The 23,453-nt window shown below is 41.0% G+C and overlaps 1 protein-coding gene across 4 annotated transcripts in view; it reads left to right on the forward strand.

Annotated features, from left to right (window-relative positions):
- LOC121313119 (genetic suppressor element 1-like) overlaps positions 1-23,453 on the forward strand; it is an 87,853-nt gene that overhangs the window by 33,603 nt on the left and 30,797 nt on the right. For all 4 annotated transcript variants that reach the window (XM_041245302.1, XM_041245304.1, XM_041245303.1 and 1 more), the window contains exons 2-5: positions 5,495-5,698; positions 7,628-7,815; positions 12,329-12,468; positions 13,080-13,265. In XM_041245302.1, the coding sequence (XP_041101236.1) occupies positions 5,495-5,698; positions 7,628-7,815; positions 12,329-12,468; positions 13,080-13,265 (718 nt within the window). The remainder of the gene's footprint in view (positions 1-5,494; positions 5,699-7,627; positions 7,816-12,328; positions 12,469-13,079; positions 13,266-23,453) is intronic.

The raw sequence follows: 23,453 nt of genomic DNA on the forward strand, positions 1-23,453 counted from the left end.
TATTTTTCTTGATTTACAGTTGTTTTTATATACTGTACTTTACATATTGACAATATTTATATTTTACAACATGTGTGCTTCTAACTGTTGATGTTTCTCATTTGACAAAAGACTGATGTAAGATTACCATATGGCTCCATGTTCATTGTTTGGGACAGTTCATACTTTGTAACTTACACCCCAGTGCATGCTGGTAAGTGTATGTTGTGATAAGTGCAGTCCTGCCTCTCTCAAAGGAAATAAGTAAAAGGTACCTGATACAGGGAAAATATACCAATATGCATTGCGATGGAGGTAAAAAAACTAAAAGAAAAAACTAAACAAAAAAAAAAAAAAAAAACTGAACTGTTCCTAACATTTCTGGTGAACATGGAGCCAAACAGTCTCCCTAGACATACCCTGAAGTTATCAAATAATATTGACCTGTTACTGCAGGGGTATTTGCACAATATCTCAAAATATCTGGTCTGGATTAGTGTGTACAAGGCAGCAAATTCACAATCCAAATCAGGGTAGAATGTATATTTTGAGCACCTGTTTAAGGATTATTGCACTTAATGTGCATATTTTTAAAACAAATTCCCTGTTGTAATAGCTGGCATCATTACTACACTATGTTAGCAGCAAGACATTTTTGTAACACCCTTTAATATATGAGCTTTATCCTGTAGTCCATTTGGAAATGAAAAGTGCAAGTATGCAGACACTGCTGGCTGTTTATTGTTATTGTGTCTGACTCGCAGAAAACAACCATTGACATATTCGTCCTTCTAACACTAGAGACCAGGTGTCCATTTTAATGGACATCACATGTTTGATTGTATTCTGAAATATGCCCAATGTTTTCTATCAATTGCAACCCATTGTACATTTCAGTGGACTGTTATTAACAGTTAAAGTCAATATTGCACCATCTGCTGGCAACTGAGAAAACTACATCGCATAAACGGAATCGAAGTAGCGCGTGTAAGTAAATGTTTTTATGTATTTTTTTTATTTATTTGTTTTGCCAATGAATGTGATTTAAATCGATATTCAGTTGTGATTGTTGTTAGATATCGTACTGTTTATAAATAAAAAACATGTTTACATATGATTTATTTAAAAATCGGTGTCCCTTACAATGTACATTGGGTCTGAAGTTTAAAAAAAAATACTCAGGGTTTACAGCTCTAGAAGTCTTGGAATTTATGGCAGATGGAAATTTGTCTGAAATTGAATATTTGGACAGTAATGAGGAAGGCGATGAAGAAGTCAAAGCAGTTCATACACGTGGTATGTGGAAGTACTGTTTTCTGTGAACTTGTGTAATTATCAAATTATTATCTAAGGCTTGCATTTATCAAAAGAAGAAAAAAAAAAGTGTATATGCTGATGAACTTTCTCGTTGGACTGTCTACCTATTCCAATGTGCAGATTTTGGAAGTCAGCGCACTTGGCGTTGCCCTAACAACGGGATGGAATTCGGGCAATGCCTGCAGTGGGGAAAAAAGGGTCACGGACGATACAATTTCTTACATCCAGACCTAAACATATTTAATAATAATTATGATGTAAAACATAATTCTAGTATTATAATTATGACACTACTGATTTATTTCTTTCTTTTTTGTGAATTATAGGGCATGCAGTGTCTGGGTTGCATACGGTGATGGCACGCCACTGGGTTCTATGATATAAATGTATAAATTGTGTACGTTACAAAAAAAATACTGCAGTAGTATTGCAGTACAAATGCAATATTCTGGATACAGGAATAATAATATAACTAATACCCATTACTGTTGTCTGTTATGTAGGCATATTGTTTTATTTTGGGCAGTTATTTTAGCAGTTGAACTGAATTGATCACTAATTATTAGAAATAATTGTACTAAAAGCATTAGAATTGTTAATGCCATTGTATAATTATATTCTGTTTTCAGTATGCAAATAGTTACTAAAATAAAAATACAGCTCATAAACAATAAATAAAATAAAGAACAACAGGCCTACGTAAAATCAAAAATAAAGGGGTATTAGATATATTTTTACTCTTATGTCCAAGGTATTAACATTTGTACTATAATACTACGGCAGTATTTTCATTCCCTATGTAATAAAATGCATGATATGATGAATTAGAGAGACTGTTCAATTATGTTTCTAAGAACAAGAAAAAAACAGCAACACTGAAGTGTAAGTAATGTTAATACAGTAGTCTTTGTTAATTTCAGAGAAGGACAAAGATGATATCCTGTGGATGCAAGAAGAGATTGAGATTGAAGCACACAGTCCAGAAAGAGACAAAGAAGAGGGAACTCCAGATGCACTGTGGACCAGACAATGAAATACTGGCCAGTATAACCAAAAAAGAAGAAATCAAGTGGCATCACTATCCATTTAGTCCTGTTACAACTGCATGGGACAGTGCGTCTTGTAAATAAAGGCAGTGGTGCTCTTTCCCCTTTAAATACTTCAGAAAGTATGTGCCTGATAAGATGACTAACTTATATGCTGTAGAGAAGCAAACAACAAGTTCCAAGTGCACATCCTTATACGAAATCCAAGTATTGGTCAGCCTGCATTTGGTAATGGGGTTAATGAAGTTCCCTCTTGTGCAGATGTACTGGTAATCCAATATGAATCTAGGCCTTTTCAAGGAGACCCTATCCTGCGAAAGATTTTTTCAACTTCGCTTAAATTTGCATTTTGTCATCAAAATCGAGAAGCCAGAAGAAAACACAGATGCCTTCTTCAAAGTCCGCCCCCTCTATGAGTCTATTCGAAAGCGCTGTCTATCTCTTTCTGTGGAGGAAGATCTCTGCATAGATGAGCAGATGGTGCCCTTCCAATGAACTTCCTCTGCAAAGCAGTGTGTGAAGGGGAAGCCCAACCTATGGGGTGTGAAAATATTTCTCCTCTGTGGCAGAAGTAGCATAGCTTATGATTTCTTGATTTATCAGGGCAGCAAGACAGAGATCTCTCCACAGAACAAGAAGAGATTAGACTGCAGTGGTTTTCCACCTCAGCCAGCAAATTCTCGCTCCTAAAACCACAAGCTATTCTTTGAGAATTACTTCACAACATACAATGTATTAGAAGTGCTGAAAGACAGGCAAATACATGCTGCAGGAACAGCAAAAGTCAGTCGTTTTGCCAATCCACCACTGAAGTCGTATAAGGAGATGTCCAAGAAGGAACAGAGAAACTATGATCAGGTGATGAGTCGCGATGGAAAAATTGTACTAGTGAAGTGGTTTGACAACTGGTCTGTGCTGTTGACTCCCAACTTTGTTGGTGTGATAGATGAAGTTGAGAGATGGAAAAAAAAAAGAAAAGAAATACGTGAAAATCTGGTGTCTAGAGGTTGTGAAGAAGTACAACAAGTCCAAGGGGTGGACAAGATTGACTCAGCGCTTGGTCACTCATGGCTTCAACCTCTCTGTGGTCAACAGCTGGCTGGAGTACAGACAAGATGCAGATAGTTTTGGCATTCCATCCAAAGAAGTCTTTGAAGAAAAGGGAAAGTCTGAGCACTACATGCACACCACGTCTCGAACAAGAGCCAGCGTCGAAGCAAGTACAAGTTGAGAGGAGACCAATTCCAGAGATTCAAGAGGATTTAGTGGATCACATGCCCAACTATGACAGCAAAAAGGAGGCTACACAGTGCAAGAAACCATAATGTGATAAATGCAAAGTACACTTTTGTTTTGTACCCCACAGGAATTGTTTCAAGGCTGCTCACCGCAAATAAAACCCCACCCTGAGGGCATTTGGAAGTTATGATGATTATTATTTATTTATATTATTTTGTTGTTTTTTTTCTTCACAATGAATTATTACAATACTGTACCTGTAATCAATTTAACAAAAAATGGAAAGAGAGAGATTTTACATTTTTTATTGTTTTATTCATGTTTTTAGAATGTTAATGGGAGAATTTCTCAATATGACTATTTGTGTTATGATATTTTACGATTGTTTGCTCCATTTGTCCATAATAATGGACAACAAAAAAAGTAATAAATAAAAGACGACGACACCATTTAGTTTGAGCCTTATTTCTAGTAGCTATAAGAGTAGAAAAAAAAAATACCAAATATATCTCATGTGTGCAACTAAATTCAGGTCTGAAAGGGTTAAGGGCATTAAAGGTCAGACTTTAAAATGTCAATATATTTGGAAAGGGCTAAAAATTCTATGGTACTAGTATGCTGATATATATGTTGCCGAATTCAAAACACAAGCTTGTTACATTTCACAATTAAAACAAGCGTATGAGTAAAAAAAAAAAAAAAAATAATAATAATAATAATAATAATAATAATAATAATAATAATAATAATGATCAATATTTCACAGTCAATCAATCTTTATTTTATATTGCACCATTCAAAGTGAACCACCATCACAAAGCACTTTATAAAACACTGAGGAACAATGCATAATACATTAAATACAGTGAAATACAGGACACAGTACATTAAATACAAACAGTAAAAAACAATGCAGACACTTTAAATACAGGCATACTACATTAAATACAAGGCTAGGGTGTGAATTCTAAACATTGTGGAAGTGTGTGTCATACCAATAAGGTGGAGTGAAACACCTCAAAATAGAAGTTTTGACAAATAGCTAATACCAGATATCAGGCTATTAGAGCTATAAGAACAGTAAAAGCAAGAGAGAACAAATGTACTGGATTTTACATTAAGATGAGGTTACAGTACATAATCAATCTTAGTTATTTGTAATTGTTTACTATTCAAGAAATCATTACTATTAAACTATTTCCTTAAATACTTTAACAGGTCTGTCATGACCATTTTATAGTGCACAGTCCTAACCTGAATCACACTCCGGGGTAACCTGAATCAGACCCCGAGCAATTTGGTGTTGCCTGTTCTGGCGAGTTGCTTCACCGTTCTGTTAAATAAATGTGTATGTCTTGTATTACCGCTGCATTTTGTAACGTGTAGGGGTGGTGTGTTAATTTAGTTTTGATAGTTTATTAACATTATTATTAAAATGAACCTTAAGTAAGACATTATTGTTGCTTCTGCCATTGCAGTCATTACGTTTGTGTATTTCTAAATTTAACAATTCAGTATTTCATATTTATGGAAAAAGTTATTTAGGAACTAGCCACCTGCACCTAAGACAAAGGGTTTTAAAAAAAAGTGTATGGTGACTCATGGCACTACAAAGGAAATGATACAGTATGTTTCTGTACTAAAAGGGGAAATGGTAACATAATGGCAGCCACTGAAGTAATGCAAGTTACCTTGTCCCATGAGTACTATAAGTTGCTGGAGTGGCAGGTAAATATCTGAAGTTTCATGTCAGGGCAAGAATGCAGTGTTCTGGTATTATAATGGTATCCCCAAAGTTTTTTGTGATATTATTTTTTTCTGTAAGGGTGTGTACAGTAGGTTGTGCTTTTGCTAACTGTTCAAATTTGAGTCCACCTTGAATGAAAGATTTGAATCTGTTGTTTTCATTGTAGGTGGGATCCATGAGCCAATGATTTCTCCAGCTCTGAGGAATACTGTAACTGTGAACCCCCTGACCCCTTCTCCACCAAGCCTATCTTCAGTATCCAAGAGAAGCCTATCTGTCCACAGGACACCAGCTGCAGCCTCAGGAACCCATTCAGCTAGTTTCGCAGCCACCTTGAGGAAGCTGGCCAAACAAGCTGAAGAATCACGAGGTAGGGTACACTGGTCTCGCACATTTTGTCTTATTGAAGTAACTGGCCTTATTTGCCACTGTGCTTTAATAAAGCATGATTTATTTAATTTAGCAGGGTAAAAAAATACACTATAATACTTTCTGATTTTAGATTTTATGTCCCATAAACTGGGCTGTTTAATGTAAATAAAGAGACAATTCATCATAACACAATGAATGCAATTTCAGTCCATTGTCTGTTACATTTTTGTGTATCAGCTTAATTTGTAAAATATTTCAATTACTATTTCTTTTTTGTGTGGCAGCACTGAGCAAGAGGTTTTGTGGTTGCAAGGTATACATTTGTCAGCAGTGAAAGGTTTATGCTCTTGCCTTCAGATTTAAACTAGGTTTACTTCTGTGGTGTTTGGCATTGGTAAACAGGTGTTGCATATTCTGGTGAGTGTGTGTTGGGTGGACATTATTTCTGGTGAGGAAATGATGTAACATTTATTTTTAAAGACTGTCAGAGCCTTATTAATATACATAGATTATTAGCTGAGATGAGATTCACCTATTTTCTATGCATCAGAGTTCATTTAAATTTAGTTTAAATGTAGTTAAACCCCAAAACACTTCATCTGTGTATGATGACACAGAATTTTACATGTGACAGGCTCAGCTGAATTAATAGAGAAGTAAACATAGTTTAAATATGAAACCTCTGTGCACCCTTACACAGCTATTGTTAATACAGATTGTTAGTGTAGGCAGGAGTATAAACCTATAACTGATACCAAACACATTTTTTACCACAAAACTCTTCCACAATGCTACCATACCTGAGAAATGCAGTTATTTTTTTTTTTTTTTTTTTTTTTTTTTTTTTTTTTCACAAGGAAGCAGAATGGGGTTAAACAAGCTGTGTGCTTCTAATTCACAACATAAGGGTACAATAGACTTCGTAAATCAAGCTTAGTTCAGTCCCTTTAATGGCACGTAAAATCCATATATTATACAGTAGAACCTATCATATGTGATCATGAAAGATGCAATACCCTCTATTAACTGATGAACCTCTGCTATGTGTCATTTACACGTGCTGCTACCAACTGAAAAGTACAGACAGAAACTGATTAGTGCACATTTTATTATGGGTAAATTTAGCTTGTCCACATGTTGTCACTTTACATAAAACAAACTGCCCAGTTTAACCATGTTCAATAAAAGAAAACAGAAAGTAAGCTATTAATATAATTCTTGTACCATATTGTGCCAACAGCTAAAGCTAGTTTGTGTTTGTGTGGGCATTTTGTTGTTGTTTATTTATTTATCTATTTATTTTATTTATTTTTTTACACCTTTTCTGTCCTGGGATAACACACATGTACAGTGCAAAAATACTGTCATATTACTTTTGCATGGACTGAGAAAGCATGGTAAAAACTGTTTTGGGAATTCTGTTTTGTAACTTGACAAATACTTTGTTTTGCAATCACTTGTGCTGCTTTTCTTTGTCTGACATATGTGCAGTACTGTACTTTGGTGTTTTAGACAACCTGATATACCTGACATTAATTTACAATAAAGAAACTACAATGTAATACTACTCCCTCTGAGATACAATATTTTGATATATCAGATGGACCCCTAGAACCAATTAAATAAGATATTCTGCGGTATCAGAAAATGACTGCAGAACTACAATAAAATATTTCCACCTCTGGGTTCAGTGTCATTTCATAAATCATTCTAGTCTCCGAACTCCTATGAAGTATCCTAAATGTTGGCCTTATTTTCATTTGCTTATTATCCTAGTCCCAGCTATAACCAAAAACCTTTCTATGATGGCAGTGTGACTCTCCCTAAATGGTTACGAACAAAACAGAAAAAAGGAGAGAAAGCAAGTTTATGATGTTTTAAGATAAATATATGCCTAAACTGAAATGTTTATCTTTAATTTATCTAGGATATTCAGACTCTTCCTACAGTGATGATATTTCACCTGCATCCTCAGCAGCAGTGAATCCCAGAACCCCAAGCTGCAGTCCCAGGAAGGCCTCAGCTGGAAGCCAAAGATCTGTAAAGCCAGCTCCTGCGGTAACCATAGCACCCAATGAGGCTGGAGGTGACCTATGGAGGAACGAAGGCAGTCAGGTTTAAACAACTATTTACCTACCTGTATGCCCTTTTTACTCCATATCCTCAAGGACAAAAACAGTGCTACCTTTTGATTAACTTCAACATGTGGGGATTAATTTACAACTCTTTTAATCAGAACTATGCACTAGATACTGTACATATTGCAATTCTAACAATATTAAATTGGATTTAAGAGGGCTGTGTGTCAACTGTTGACCACACGCACCATGTAAGCATCTCAGTTCATATAACTACAGTAGACTGAAGGCGTACCTTATGTCAGAGCGTAATTAATAAAGGACACTTGATATGGTAAAACACATACACTGAGATGGAGTCTAGCGACAGAAATGTAACAAACCTATCTAGCAGTCAAAGTCAAGGTTTAACCCAAGTCCCATTAAGCAAGCAGACTACTTTATATATATATATATATATATATATATATATATATATATATATATATATATATATATATATATATATATATATAATTTCTTTCCTTTTTCGGTGTTAATGAGTGGCGAGTTTTCAAACTAAATTGTTATTTTATGACACAGTCAAGAACCCTTAGCTCAGGGAGAGGTATTTAGAGAGTGCATGCATGCAATTTTTTTGATAGCCAATGTATTTAGGTCTCTGCTGACTTGTCCATATGAGTAACCCCAGACAGTGGTCAGATTCAAATCACATTTTCTGCACACCCAGCATAGATGTGCATCAAAACAGCAAAGAAATGTACTCTTGTCAGCAAGAAATAAGGGATGCTTCAGCACAGCTCTTCATTTTAGATACAGACCAGGTAAGACTTGAATATACTATATCAAACTGAAGACCTAAGTATTAACACTTAACTAGCAATTTACTTCTAATGTACTGTGAACATACTGTATGTGAACAGGACGGCTGCAGTGGTGACGTCAGACCAGAAAGGAACACACACAGGCAGTACTGGCGGGTGAAAATGAGACACTACAGCGCTCAGCTTTTATTAAATAATATAAAGAAAAAAATTGAAACAAAACAAAACTCTTTTTGGAACAAAAAGTAATAATAGCAACTACTACTACTAATAATACTATACAAATAAATCATAAAAATAGCGCACAATATATACATAGGGGCAGGGCTCCCTGTCACAATATACCATGACTATTTTTACTTAAAAAATAAAAAAGCAAAATGCTGTTCCTTGATAGAAAATATATACATGTATGATGGAATCGGGGAAAAATATTGTAAAATACTGTGTTGTGTATATCCTTGATCAATTTATAAAATATTACAAACAGCGCTCCAGATAAGATTTTGGGTCACTGAGTAATTTACTCTTGAAATTTAGACTCTATGGGTTAATTGCAACAAACTTGTGGATTTAGTACAGAGCTGCACACTGAGTTGCGGACTGGCTAGCACAATACTATCTCAGGATCATCCCCATGTCCGTACTAATTTAATACCATTGACCTTTTGTAAGCCATAATTGCCTTGTGCAATGTAATGAGCTGGTAGGTATGCATATTTCTATAGTTTACAGCCATTACTTTTTTCACTACTAACACAGTTTCAATGCTTTTAACCATTGCTGGGGATTGAAGGATGTGCACAGAGCTCTGATCATGTGCCCACCGCCTCTACCCCCAGCCAAGCTCTGAACATTAGTACAGGTAATTTACTTTCCTCTGATAAATTCTAAAATACTAGAGAGTAATTGTGCAGTACGTTATGTTCCACTTCTGCAGGTTAGCAGTCTGCTTTAAATGTATTTGCAATTACCTACTGTAGATGAGGTCTGTAAAGAGATAGTGATGGGCTTTGCATATACAGCATAACCTGTGCACCTAAAGCTTTCTCACTGGTATAGTATTAGGTGTTAGATAATTGTTAAAGGCATTGTCAGTTATATTTGTGCTATACCGTGGGGATATTCTTTCTTTCTTTCTAAACACAGTAAAGGTAACAAAATGCCACAGGTTACTATGCATTTGTGTGCATTTCTGGTTGCTAGGCTTGTATTGAGAATATTTGTTTCTGGTTGTGACTGTACATTTTTATATATGCTTTTGTAAAATGCAAACCCATTATAGTTACAATATACAATTAGCAATAGCTCAGACAGCCTGTATCACATAAACAAGAATAACACACCTTGACAATCATAAAACGGAATTTCTGATGACAGCGGATAAACCTCACTAACATAGGCAATTAATGTGCAGTTTTAGTTCTGCTTTTGCATTATGACATCCTGTAATATAATACCATCCTATATACTCAGCATGTACAGTAGATCACATGAACATATTTATATGTTGTAGAAAGTGGATTCCTGGGTGACTCAATACCAATGATCTCAACGGTTTGAAGTTTTTCTTTTTCACCTTCAGTCAGTGTCTTTCAGTTAGTAACTTGCAAATCTATGCTCTACTGCAGTGGTTCTCAACCTGTGGTCCGTGATTTAGAGATATCTCTAAATGAACAGGGAGTTATTTCAAGATATCTTAAAATGATTTACATATCTCTAAATGAACGAAGTTATTTCAAGATATATTAAATATCTTAAAATGATTTAGATATGTGTTGTTGGTCAACAAGAATAGCTTTAATATTGCTCCTTGTAAATCTCAGAAGCATCTGAAGACCACTGACCGTTTTTGATGACATGCGCAGGAATGTTTCGCTGACCAGCTGTGGTTGCAGCTCCAGTCCTGAAGGAATAGCATGAATAGTTCAATGACGAAAGGCGGCCTTTTTGGAGATCTTGGGAGTCTTGCAGAAAACCAGGATCTGGAGACTGGCAGGTTCTGTCTAGTTAGAAACAGCAGGTCCAGACATGCAGATCAGTGTCTGAAGGCCAGATATGGAAGCGTGGGGTCAGAAAACAGAATTATTGAGTGCAATGAGAACAGTTTCTCCTTAAATTATCAGATTTACTTTAAGAAAGACAGAAAACACCCATTAAGCTGCAGCACGACCTCGCTATGTAGCTAGAGGGAGCAGAAAAGGGCAAATACAATCAGTATAGTATTTTTGCGCTTTAAATGTATGGAATAAGTGATCTGAGATCTGAGAAGTTTAAGGTCTATGTGAATTGCAGCAGGACGCCTCGATAGGTAGCTAGAAGCAGAATCGCCAATTAATAAAATTAATACAATATTTTACCATGTATTGAATACCTGAGATTGAAATTTAAGGTCAAGGTCAAACGGGGGTCAGATGCTGGATCAAGGAACTGGTTTTGGTGGTGATTTACTGACAAAATCTGATAAAACTTTAGATCAGTGATTTTTGGAATAAATGTTCACTTGAAAATTGCCAGATATTGTGCAGTTTGAAAAAACATGCTGTGAATGAACGGTATTGACTGCTGTACTGCCAGAAAGGGAGCTGCAGGTGAAAGCAGCGGTGTCTGAGTGCCTTGCAGGAACGTTTTTCTTTTTTTCTTAGCTTCTCCAGCCCTGCTGCTGTTACTGGGGGATAGTGTGTTGTTTCGTCTTTTCCACTTTTTTTTAGTTTTTCAGTTACTGCATGTTTCGCTAAATTCACTTGTTTGCTGCATGGTGGGCCATTCAAAAAGCAATTGATACCAGCTCGCAGATTTATGAAGCTTGATATGCTGCATTGCACTCCGTCTTTATTCCTTGGGGAAATGACATACAATTCCCTGAGGAGACTGTTCAACTTGTCCTTAGAAAGTACATGAATTGTAATTACCTTTTTCTTGAAGACAGTTTTGTAGAGCACTCACAGCCCATTTAGAAGCCTTTATTGTTTTTTCTTTTTTTTTCGGTCAAGTTTGAGTTTCTGTTCTGGTTTTTATAAAGAAATTTGAATTACTGGTACTTTGTTCGGTTCAGGAAATTCATCTTCTTACCATTCTTCAACAGTTTTTCAATTGAAAAGATAAAAAATTGATTTTGGATCTGATTGTTTTTTAAGTTAGTGGTTTTTGGGGCCTGCATTATTAAGTTAGTGATTGTATTTATGTAAAAAAATATACTGTATATTTCTCAGCCACTGACTTAACTGCTTGCCAATTCCACCTTTTGTAAGCCCTAATTGTCTAGTGTAATAAGCTCTAGTTAGGTACTGTATGCATATACAAGTCAGAGACTGAAAACCACATGAGATATTTCAAGTTAGCTATTTTACAACCATGACACAATTCCTGACTAACACAATTGCTTTTATTCAACTCTCAAAACTGCTCAAAAGATGAATACCAAGGGCATTAATCTGTACTGAACAATGTTCTAGCAACGTTCAATGTAAAATTACTGAAGCTAATTTGTAAAAATGAAATGACAGTACGTTATTTCCACAATGATAAACCCCAAAAAGTCTGAGATTATTATATATATAAAAGCAATAGCAGCAAACCGTAATGAACTTTGTATCTGTGGGTAATGCAGTGGTTATGCATTAGCTTTTCTTCCCATATCAAGCTCAATAGGGTGCACTTTCCTTAATGTGTTGGCCTCTGTAATGAAAGGTGAGAATTGATACATATATGTTTGTATTTCTACAGCAATTTGCAATTAGACCGAGTAGCTATGACCCTCACTCAGCAACCCCACTGCTAAAACAAGAAAAGGCTGCTATGTCTCCAGTCCCTACTCGTTATATACCAAGGAACACTGCAATGGAGTTACCATACTCTTCAGTTGGGTGAGTACCCTTGCATTTCAGTGAATTAATGCATTTCAATGGCATCAACAATGGGCATAACAGAAGTAACACGATCTGTCAGACACCAGTGTGTCAGTGGTATGGAGCTCCTGTTGTGCTACTGCATTAACTTTATAACATTCATAAAAGATAATATTTTAATGGAGCCACTTTCAAGTTTATGGTAACACTTTGTTACTTTTTTTTTTTTTTTACAGTATACCTTAACTCCTGTAATATGATCATTTGAATGCCCATGTGTTTGCTCAAAACCTAAAACTGTTACCCTGCTGAACTTCTAAACCAGCAATTCAATAAAGCTCCAATTTTTTATTTTTCCAAAAAAAGCATAATAGTTTCAGTAATATCTGAGATGACCCTCAGGCATCCAGATCTGTCACAGAATGACCCAGAGTTGATCAATTTATACTCTTTCTGTCTAATATTTATCAGTCAAGCAATGGAAGACTGAGAATCCTATTTCCATATGTAAGTAGTTAAATGTAAAAAACATACAGTATATTAATTTGGCTGATCCAGTTTGAAAAATAAAGCCCATTTTACAATGGCACTGACAATCACAGATAGTGTGAAACCACTTTTTTTCTCAGTTTGCAGAGACCAGTGCAACAGGTAATACCACCAGGAAAGAGACCTGATGGTTATCAAACAGGATTTCATCCAGACCTCAGCAGAGATGCAATTCGACCTTTGCCAACTTATCCTGGCCTTGATACCACCTCCTGCTTCTATCCTGCTTTCTTAGGTTACCTTCCACTGCAGCCCTCCTTGTACAGGTTAGTGTCACAACAAAGCAACCTCCCTCCACTCTGACAGTGTTAACATGAATATGACTTACTGTACAATATTTTAAGGTGCTTCACTGTAGAGCAAAGGTATAACCAGTTGAGGAGGTCTTCTCAGCATTAACCCTTTAAGGACCATGATTATGTAAACATGATCATACTGAAGTCAGTGAAGTGCCATTCTAGGGACGTGATCATGTAAACACAATAAAAACCTGTAGCAAAGTGCCCCGCCCCTGTGTGTATTTTGTGTTATATGTTGTGTGTTAATGTTGGTGTATAGTCATTGGTACGCGGGATATAAACAGGTCTGTGTAACACGAGTGTTTAAAATGTATATTTGTATTTAGGCACAAGGATTGCACAGCACTTCACGTGCAAGTAAAATGTAATAATATGTGAGCACGGGGATTTGCACTTTATTAATTCACGTGCAGTTGTACCACGACTCCAATTGAATGATTGATTAGCAATTGAGTCTCGGTACATCTGCATAAAAGCTACATGTTTTCACTCACTCTGGGTTGTGTGTTTGGTGAGTGGAGAACGGGACTGGAGACAGAGGTAATAATAATAATTGTAGTAATAATAATAGTAGTGAAAAATATCTGCTCATCATGTTTTGTTTAGTGTTAGTCCGTTTTGTTTGTCTGTTTATTTTGGCTACCAATGCCGTGTCCTGTGTTTTTGTTTGTCTTACAACCGTTTATTTTCTGACTGTCTGTTCATTTATTAAATGCTGAGCGAGACCATTTCCTGGTTCCTGTTTCTGGTCTGACGTCCCCCGCTCAGACCGTCTTTGTGACAACACCCCACTTAGTTTCTTCGACTTACTGGACCACCATACTTTGCAGTACAGATTGCAGATGCATATTATTGGATAGGGATGGGATTGAATTCCACTGCCTTCTTTTTTTAGTTTTTTAACGTGTGACGTCACTGAGATGGGCATCTAATTTTTAAAAGGGGAAGATATTTTACGCAGCACGCAAAAACTTGTTTAATGCTAATGAAAAAAAGGGAAAACATTATAAATCCGATGTATTTGGCTTATAATTATATTAGAACATTTATTCTCTCTCGTGTTTTAATATATGTTTTTTTTTTTTTTTTTTTTTTTTTTTTTTTTAATTCAGTGGTTGCCAATTGTTTTTGTTATTTTCTCCCAATTTGAAATGCCCAATTAATATTTAGATTCAGCTCACCCCTACCACCCCTGTGCTTACTCGGGAGGCCGAAGACGAACATAGGCTGTCCTCTGAAATGTGTGCTGTCAGCCTACTGTTTCTTTACACACTGCGGATTCACCACCCAGCCACCTAGGACCTACAGCGTCGGAGGGCAACGCAGCTCCCGGGCAGCTGACAGGCAAGCCTGCAGGCGCCCAGCCAGACTACAGGGGTCGCTGGTGCGCGGTGAGCCGAGGACATCCTTGCTGACCTAAACCCTTCCCTGCCCCCCCCCCCACCCCCCACCACTGATAATGGAATGAAGAACTATTATTTTATTTATAAATATTTTGAGAAAATAAATCGAGAGTAGTGTCCATTATTGCTTATAACCTGGGAATAGACATGTGTTATGTCATTGCAATCACTCAGGTGACGCAATGTCTTGTAATTTTCCCAAACATCAATATTTTTCAACAAAACTTTTAGGAAGTATTGTACGGTCCCTCGGGTCATAGAATAAAAAAAGGGAAATGTTTGTATGGTTTCTGAAGTACAGTACTTTATAATGATCCCCAGAGTGTTCTGAAAATAGGACACCAATTCTAAGACGTTACTGTAAAAAATAGATTTTTTATAGGAAGAGAGTCAACTACAGCCAAAAAAACTCTGGTCCTGGGGGAGCAACCCACTGAAAAACGCTTGGGGTTTTCAATAAGAGAATTGTCTCGCTATATTTCTCAAACTATTAAAACCTCACACAATAAAAATCAAATGGATGCCAAGCGGGTTTTGCTGGCAAAGTTCAATATTAATAAAGATCAAAGATAGGCTGGAAATTTTGTGATCAAATTTCTATTGTGTTTTTATACAAAAAACACAATTTTTGCCATATTTATCCCGGCAGTAGATAATTCTAACATAACTATGTCATAATATGACAACCATTGCCGTACAGGAAGTCTAAGGGGAAGGACTATCTATAAGTACTGTCAATTTCTTGGCCACTGTCAGTCCAGCAAGCCAAATTTTCTGCTGGCGTTCAAGTACTTGAAGTCTTGAATCATCATTAAGTAACAGTACAACTCAATCTAATTTCAAGTCTCTCCCAGTTATGATGGACAGTATAGATGTCACTTGGCCCCAAAAATAACTAACCCCCCAGAGCATGTGTTTTAAGAGAACAGAGGTTAAAAAGTGGGTCTGAGGTGATTCCCACACAATATCTCTTATGAGGCATCCGGTATGTCCTATGGCAGAATTTGAAATAAATTAGCATTGAATATTATGCAAGATCGTATTTCAATCAATTGGCCCATCCTCTGAGGTTTTAGTTTTTTCCCTTATTTTGATAATAGCCAGCAGCTTATAAGAAACTTTTAGCAGATGTAAGTATATCGCAGAGACCAGCCCCCTAGAGGCAGTTCCTGAGACCCAGTCCATTATAGGATGCGTTTTAAGTTTCCGACCGCCAGGGAACCCCATAAGCACGCATAGCAGAGTGCAGTCTAATGGGAGAAACTAATGCTTCCTCGATTTCTCTCCAGAGAACAGCAGACAGTGGATTTATCCATATTTTTAGTGGACTTAATTAAAAAGCCCAGTGGTACAGCTTAAAGTGTGGGATTGCTAGGCCACCGTCCATTTTGGTGCACTATAGTGTATTCAATTTGATTTGTTGGTGTTTGCCATTCCACAGAAATTTCCAAATCAAACCATCAATCTTAGCCCAGAACCCTAAGGGGGGTGGGGGTGGGAATCATAGCACTAATAAAAATGTATTCGAGACAGGACATTCATTTTAACTGTAGCAATTCGGGTTTGCAGAGAGGCGGGCATCACTGTCCACCTCTCCATGTGTCTCTCCACCTCTTTTAGTACTTTGAGATCATTATTTTTGACAATGGATTGAAGGGAGGGTTGTACATCAATGCCCAGATAGGTAAATTGTTTTCTGACCAGAATGATAGAAGTCAGGATGCATTGAGAGGCATCATTGAGAGACATCAGGCCAGATTTTATCTAGTTAATTTTATAACCTGATAAGTCACAGAATTCTGAAAGCTGATAACATTTTAAGGATAGAATTTTGTCGGTTTCCCCTGAGAACATTAAAGGGTTCTGAGTGTGAACCACCAGTTGAGACCACAGCAGATGGATTGGCATACATCGTACGCACCAAATAAATAAAACTGTCACCTAAACCGAAGCTCTCCCATACCCGCTTGTGAATGGGTAACCCCCCCCCCCATAATTATTACTATCATTTTTACTGTTGCTTCATCATGATTTTCATTATAGTTATTGTGTTCTTCATTATTGTGATTGTGCTATTGTTTTTTGGATCAGCAGGGAGGGGGTTAAATTCCTTCTTGCCAAATACAATGGAGAATGTGACTGGAGCCTTAATTGGCTAATTGTTAATTATTGATTAATTGGGCTCCAGCCACAGACTATAAAAGCCAGAAGAAATCCTTTGTCTGGGTGGAGTGGTTTGGTTTTGGAGAGACACAGAGAGTAAGTGTTACCTGCAATAGTGTATATATAGGTACTTGTTTAATTAGATTAATTAGTTCCTGTGTTGTGTTTTGAAACCCTTTTATTTTGTGTTTTGAAGTCTGTATTTTATTTAATAAAACACTGTGCAGCCACATAGTTTTTGCCCCAGATTCCTGCCTTTGTGTACTGTTTTCCTAGAACCTGACGTCACACACATCACCACATCAGCCATCCTGTCACACCGCCATAAAAAGTTCCATTCCGTCAAATGCCTTTTCTACATGATAGGACTACATAGGGAGTATTCAAATCTTTGACTTCATGTACTATATGCAGTAGGTGGTGAATTTTGTCTGCAGCAAGGCACCCCTTCATAAAGCCAAACTGATCAAGGTGAATAAGTTTCCCCATATACTTTTCTAGACATAAAACACAAATTCTAGAATACAGCTTCATGTCTGAGTTAATCAAAGAGATTGGACGATAATTTCCACACTCAATGGGACTGTTCCCTTTTTTAGGAATCAGAGAAATTAGAGCAGTATTATGATTACGATGAAATGCACCTTTCTCGACTGCCGAGTGCATTGTGTCCAGCTGGACTTGGCCGAGTATTTCCCAAAACAACAACAATTCCAGGGGAATGCTGTCAAATCCTGGGGATTTGCCTTTTTTAGCACTCTCCAGTGCTGTTTTTAACTCATCCGTAGAGATGGGTTTGCCTAATTCTGCTGACCCTACCTCAGATAGTTTTGGAAGGATCAGGTTTTGCAAGAAATTAGTGCATGCCACCTTGTATAATGTGCAGTTAGAGTTATAGAAATCAGAAAAAAGCAGAAACTTGCACTAACCTCTTTTGGACCTCAAATTAGTCCCTTTAAGGATGAACTGATAGTTTCAATGGATGCCTGTGGCAACGTGCCCCGCCCATGTGTGTATTATGTGTTATATGTTGTGTGTGTGTGTGCTGGTTCATGTAGCACAAGTGATGTAAAATGTATGTTTGTATTTAGACACAAGGATGGCTGTGATGGAAACATGAGTTCTGGTGATAAATCTTCCTCCCGACCTGTGAGGGCGCTAAAGAACGAGAGGAGAAGTATCTGGAAGGGCTGGCCTGACAGTTCGTTTCCGGGTCAGGGAAGTGGGTCAGCCTGGAAAGAAGCGAGACTCTGTTGTAAGACCGTATTGATTTGAAAGGTAAACGAGAGGCAGCTGCAAGTAATAAGGCAGCTGCAACCGTTTACCTAGATATCGTGCAGGATTACATATAGGGGCCAGGGTAACTCTGATCTTTTCCTTCGTTTGGGTAATGTGAGGAGAGAAGGACTGAGAGAGGAGCTCTCAGAGCGTATTACATGTTGTGTGTTGTCTTTGTTTGTTTATAATTGTCTGTCTTTTTCGCACCACTAGACAGTTAACGCACACCTCCGGAGCTGTTGTCACGTAAAGCACTATCCGGAGCACCATTACACAGAGTACCTGCACGTTTGAATATCACCCAGGACTGGTGACCGTACCTTTGTTTGTGTGTGAGACTGTACTGTGTTCTTCACCATCCCCGCGCTTTACACATTGTTGTGTACTGCCGGGGATTTATTATTTGATGGTCGCCAGACCTGGAAACGGCACAAATAAACACTTGTTCACTGAATCACTGTTGTCTGACAGTGTAAAAAAGTAAAAAAAAAAAGTAAAAGAAAATAACAATTGCTATGACATGCTGGAAGCACCAGTACGGTCTATTTGTTAGGGTCTGTTCATTTTGTTTGTCTACTTAATTTGACGCAAAGTGATGTGTTTTGTCTGTTCAACCTTTTATTTTCTGTGATCATTTAATAAATGCTGAGCACAACCAACTTCACCCACAAATCCAGTCTGTCTGTGTCCATTACTTCCTGATTCTAACGTCACCCACAAGCTAGCCTGTCCCCGTATGGTTTTAGAAGGATAAACAACACCTTTGACTCAGACCAGGGAGTATTGTGTTTTTTAATTATTTTTCTGGAAAGAGTTTTGAAGAGGTGTCACAGGGACGGCCGAAGTGGGCGGCGTCAGAACCAGGAAAGGTAATGAAATATACAAAACACAGGACGGATGAAATGAAATGATGAAGACGCCTGTTGGCGCCGGTTTATTACAAAATAAAAGGTTTACACAAACACGAAAAACACAGGACACGGCACTCTACGCCAAAATAAATAGACAAACGAAAACAGACTACTACTACTAATTTCCTCCGTCTCCAATCCCGTTCTCCGCTCACCGAACACCCAACAAACAGTATGTGCCAACGTGCATCTATATATACTATTGTGCTGGGATTCAATTACCAATTAATTATTCACTTGAATCCCAGCACGTGAATTAATAAAGTGCAATTCCCCGTGCTCACATATTACTACATTTTACTTGCACGTGAAGTGCTGTGCAATCCTCGTGCCTAAATACACATATACATTTTTAAACACTCGTGTTACACAGACCCGTTTATATCCCGTGTACCAATGTCTATACACCAACATTTAAACACACCACACGCAACACATAACAGATAATATACACAGGGGCGGGCACTTTGTTACATATACCCCCTCCTGTGCAAAGCACACATGGCCTCAATGGCCACCTCCCCCCTTAAAAGCCCAAAAGTCCCGCCCAAAGTCCTTGGCCAGGACCAGAGGCTTCCAGGGGCCCACAGGTCGTAATGCTGTCAGCAGGGTAGCATTCTCCTGCCAGGGTAGTCCTAGCAGCGGAAAGGCTGCTTGGGGTGTGGTCTCCTGACCTTCCCCCTCCTTCGGCGCCGGCAGCTCCCCTTGGTGGGGCTTCAACCACCGTTCTTCCTGCAGGGAAGAAACTGCAGAGGGAGCAGGTCTCCGGACCTCCCCCACGATCTCCGGCGGAGAAACTGCTGCTGGGGTTGGCGGTCTCCAGACCTCCTCCCCCTTCTCCGGCAGCGAAACTGCTGCTGGGGTTGGCGGTCTCCAGACCTCCTCCCCCTCCTCCGGCAGCGAAACTGCTGCTGGGGTTGGCGGTCTCCAGACCTCCTCCCCCTTCTCCGGCAGCGAAACTGCTGCTGGGGTTGGCGGTCTCCAGACCTCCTCCCCCTTCTCCGGCAGCGAAACTGCTGCTGGGGTTGGCGGTCTCCAGACCTCCTCCCCCTTCTCCGGCAGCGAAACTGCTGCTGGGGTTGGCGGTCTCCAGACCTCCTCCCCCTTCTCCGGCAGCGAAACTGCTGCTGGGGTTGGCGGTCTCCAGACCTCCTCCCCCTTCTTCATGGCCGGCAGCTCCCCTTCGTGGGGTTCCGGCCACAGTACTTCCGGCTGTGATGCGGAGCGGCGGGCAACCCCAGGCGATGCAGAGCGGCGGGCAACCCCAGGCGATGCAGAGCGGCGGGCAACCCCAGGCGATGCAGAGCGGCGGGCAACCCCAGGCGATGCAGAGCGGCGGGCAACCCCAGGCGATGCAGAGGCATCCTTGGGCGAAGCGAGGCTGGCATCCTTGGGCGAAGCGAGGCTGGCATCCTTGGGCGAAGCGAGGCTGGCATCCTTGGGCGAAGCGAGGCTGGCATCCTTGGGCGAAGCGAGGCTGGCAGTCAGGACAAGCTGGGGTGCGGGTGTTGGCCCTCTTTTCGGCCACTGCAGCCGGGAGGTTCTTCCCCGTGCTTCCCTCAGCAGCCTATGCAAGGGCTGCTGAGGACCGCCAGCATCTAGTCCTGGTCCTTCTGGTGCAGGGAGAGGCAGCTCCTGCTCCTCTCCCCCTGATGGAGGTGGAGGCAGAGGAAGCTCCAGCTCCTCTCCTCGTGATGGTGGGGGAAGTGATACCAGCAGGCATTCACCCTCTGCTGGTGGGGGAAGTGATACCAGCAGGCATTCACCCTCTGCTGGTGGGGGAAGTGATACCAGCAGGCATTCACCCTCTGCTGGTGGACAGGGACCCAGCAGGCATTCACCCTCTGCTGGTGGACAGGGACCCAGCAGGCATTCACCCTCTGCTGGTGGGGGAAGTGATACCAGCAGGCATTCACCCTCTGCTGGTGGGGGAAGTGATACCAGCAGGCATTCACCCTCTGCTGGTGGACAGGGACCCAGCAGGCATTCACCCTCTGCTGGTGGACAGGGACCCAGCAGGCATTCACCCTCTGCTGGTGGCGGAGGCAGAGGCAGCTCCTGCTGCTCTGCTCCTGCCGGTGGAGGTGGCGGAGGCAGAGGCAGCTCCTGCTGCTCTCCCCCTGCCGGTGGAGGTGGCGGAGGCAGAGGCAGCTCCTGCTGCTCTCCCCCTGCCGGTGGAGGTGGCGGAGGCAGAGGCAGCTCCTGCTGCTCTCCCCCTGCCGGTGGAGGTGGCGGAGGCAGAGGCAGCTCCTGCTGCTCTCCCCCTGCCGGTGGAGGTGGCGGAGGCAGAGGCAGCTCCTGCTGCTCTCCCCCTGCCGGTGGAGGTGGCGGAGGCAGAGGCAGCTCCTGCTGCTCTGCGCCTGCCGGTGGAGGTAGGAGCGGCGTGTAGTCTCCTGGTGGTGGAGGTGGGAGCGGTGTGTAGTCTCCCCTTGATACAGGGGACTGGTGCGGCTCTCCCTCACTTGCAGGGGACTGGTGCGGCTCTTCCTCCCTTGCAGGAGACTGGTGCGGCTGTGGAGACAGCGGTGGGACCTCTGCCTTCCTCTTCCCCTTTCCCCTTCTCTGCCACCTCCTCACCTTCCTCTCCTGCGGCAGTTCCTCCTCTCCTTCCTGGTAGGGGCAGCGCACCACCGGGTGCCCAAACTCCCCACAGGCAAGGCACCAGCCCTGGTCCTCCAGACCACCGAGGAACTCCTCCAGGTCCTGGCAGCCATCTCTCCAGTCCCAGCCTTCCATGTTTTATTTTTTTTTGTTGTTGCTGTGTTTTTTTTTTTTTTTTTTTTTTTTTTTTGACAAAACACCTCTCCTGGTCTGACGCTTGGAGGCGCTGTTATCCCACGCAGGACACCACGTGTCACAGGGACGGCCGAAGTGGGCGGCGTCAGAACCAGGAAAGGTAATGAAATATACAAAACACAGGACGGATGAAATGAAATGATGAAGACGCCTGTTGGCGCCGGTTTATTACAAAATAAAAGGTTTACACAAACACGAAAAACACAGGACACGGCACTCTACGCCAAAATAAATAGACAAACGAAAACAGACTACTACTACTAATTTCCTCCGTCTCCAATCCCGTTCTCCGCTCACCGAACACCCAACAAACAGTATGTGCCAACGTGCATCTATATATACTATTGTGCTGGGATTCAATTACCAATTAATTATTCACTTGAATCCCAGCACGTGAATTAATAAAGTGCAATTCCCCGTGCTCACATATTACTACATTTTACTTGCACGTGAAGTGCTGTGCAATCCTCGTGCCTAAATACACATATACATTTTTAAACACTCGTGTTACACAGACCCGTTTATATCCCGTGTACCAATGTCTATACACCAACATTTAAACACACCACACGCAACACATAACAGATAATATACACAGGGGCGGGCACTTTGTTACAAGAGGAAAGAAATGTTTTTTTTTTTTCTGAAAAAATAAATAAAAAAATGTAAAAAGCTGGGTCTGGGGAGACCGCCGCAATGGCCTGGAGGACCTCCTCGGTGGCCTCGAGGACCAAAGCTGGTGCTGTGTCTGTGGGAAGTTCAGGTACATGGTGGCTATCTGCCCCTTCCAAGAGGAGGAGGAGGAACTGGCCCAGGAGAGGAAAGTGAGGAAAGAAGCAGGAAAGGATGGCTGCAGCAGCAGCAACAGCAACCGTAGCAACAGCAGGTGGAGGTCAGGGATTACAGCTGGGAGGCCTTTTTAAGGAACCTCGAGGTGGAGTTGTGCCCCGGCTGTGGGGCATATGGGCACATGAAGAGGAGGAACTAGCGCCCAAGTGGAAGAAGCCTGAGCATCCAGCGCCCAGACGGCGGGAGCATGAGCATCCAAAGCCCAAGAGGGAGATGTTCCCTCCTCCACCATCAGAGGAAGATTACCTGCGGCTCCCTCCTCTGCCAACATGGGAGGACTACCTACCGCTCCTACCTCCAGCACCAGGAGGAGACTACCTTCTGCTCCCAGCTTCACTGCCACGAGACTATCCGTTGCTCCCACCTTCGTCTCCAGGAGACTACCTGCTGCTCCCACCTTCGCCACCAGGGGAAGACTGCTTGCCACTCCCACCTCCACCACCAGAGAGAGAGCAGCAGGAACTGCCTCTGCCTCCACCACCCAGAGGAGAGGAGATGGAACTGCCTCTACCTCCACCATCCAAGGGAGACGGGCTACTGTTCCCACCTCTACCGCCATGGGAGGACTATCTACCGCTCCCGCCTCCACCGCCCACGGATGCCTGCTCTGCATCACCTGGGGTTGCCTGCTGCTCTGCATCACCTGGGGAGGCCAACTTTGCTCCGCCTGGGGTCGCTGCCAGCCCTGCTTTTCCACTGGAAATACTGTGGCCGGAGCCCCACAAGGTCGAGCTGCCAGCTAGGAAGAAGGGGGG

This window comes from Polyodon spathula, chromosome 3 (assembly GCF_017654505.1).
Source record: "Polyodon spathula isolate WHYD16114869_AA chromosome 3, ASM1765450v1, whole genome shotgun sequence".
Classification (NCBI taxonomy): Eukaryota; Metazoa; Chordata; class Actinopteri; order Acipenseriformes; family Polyodontidae; genus Polyodon; species Polyodon spathula.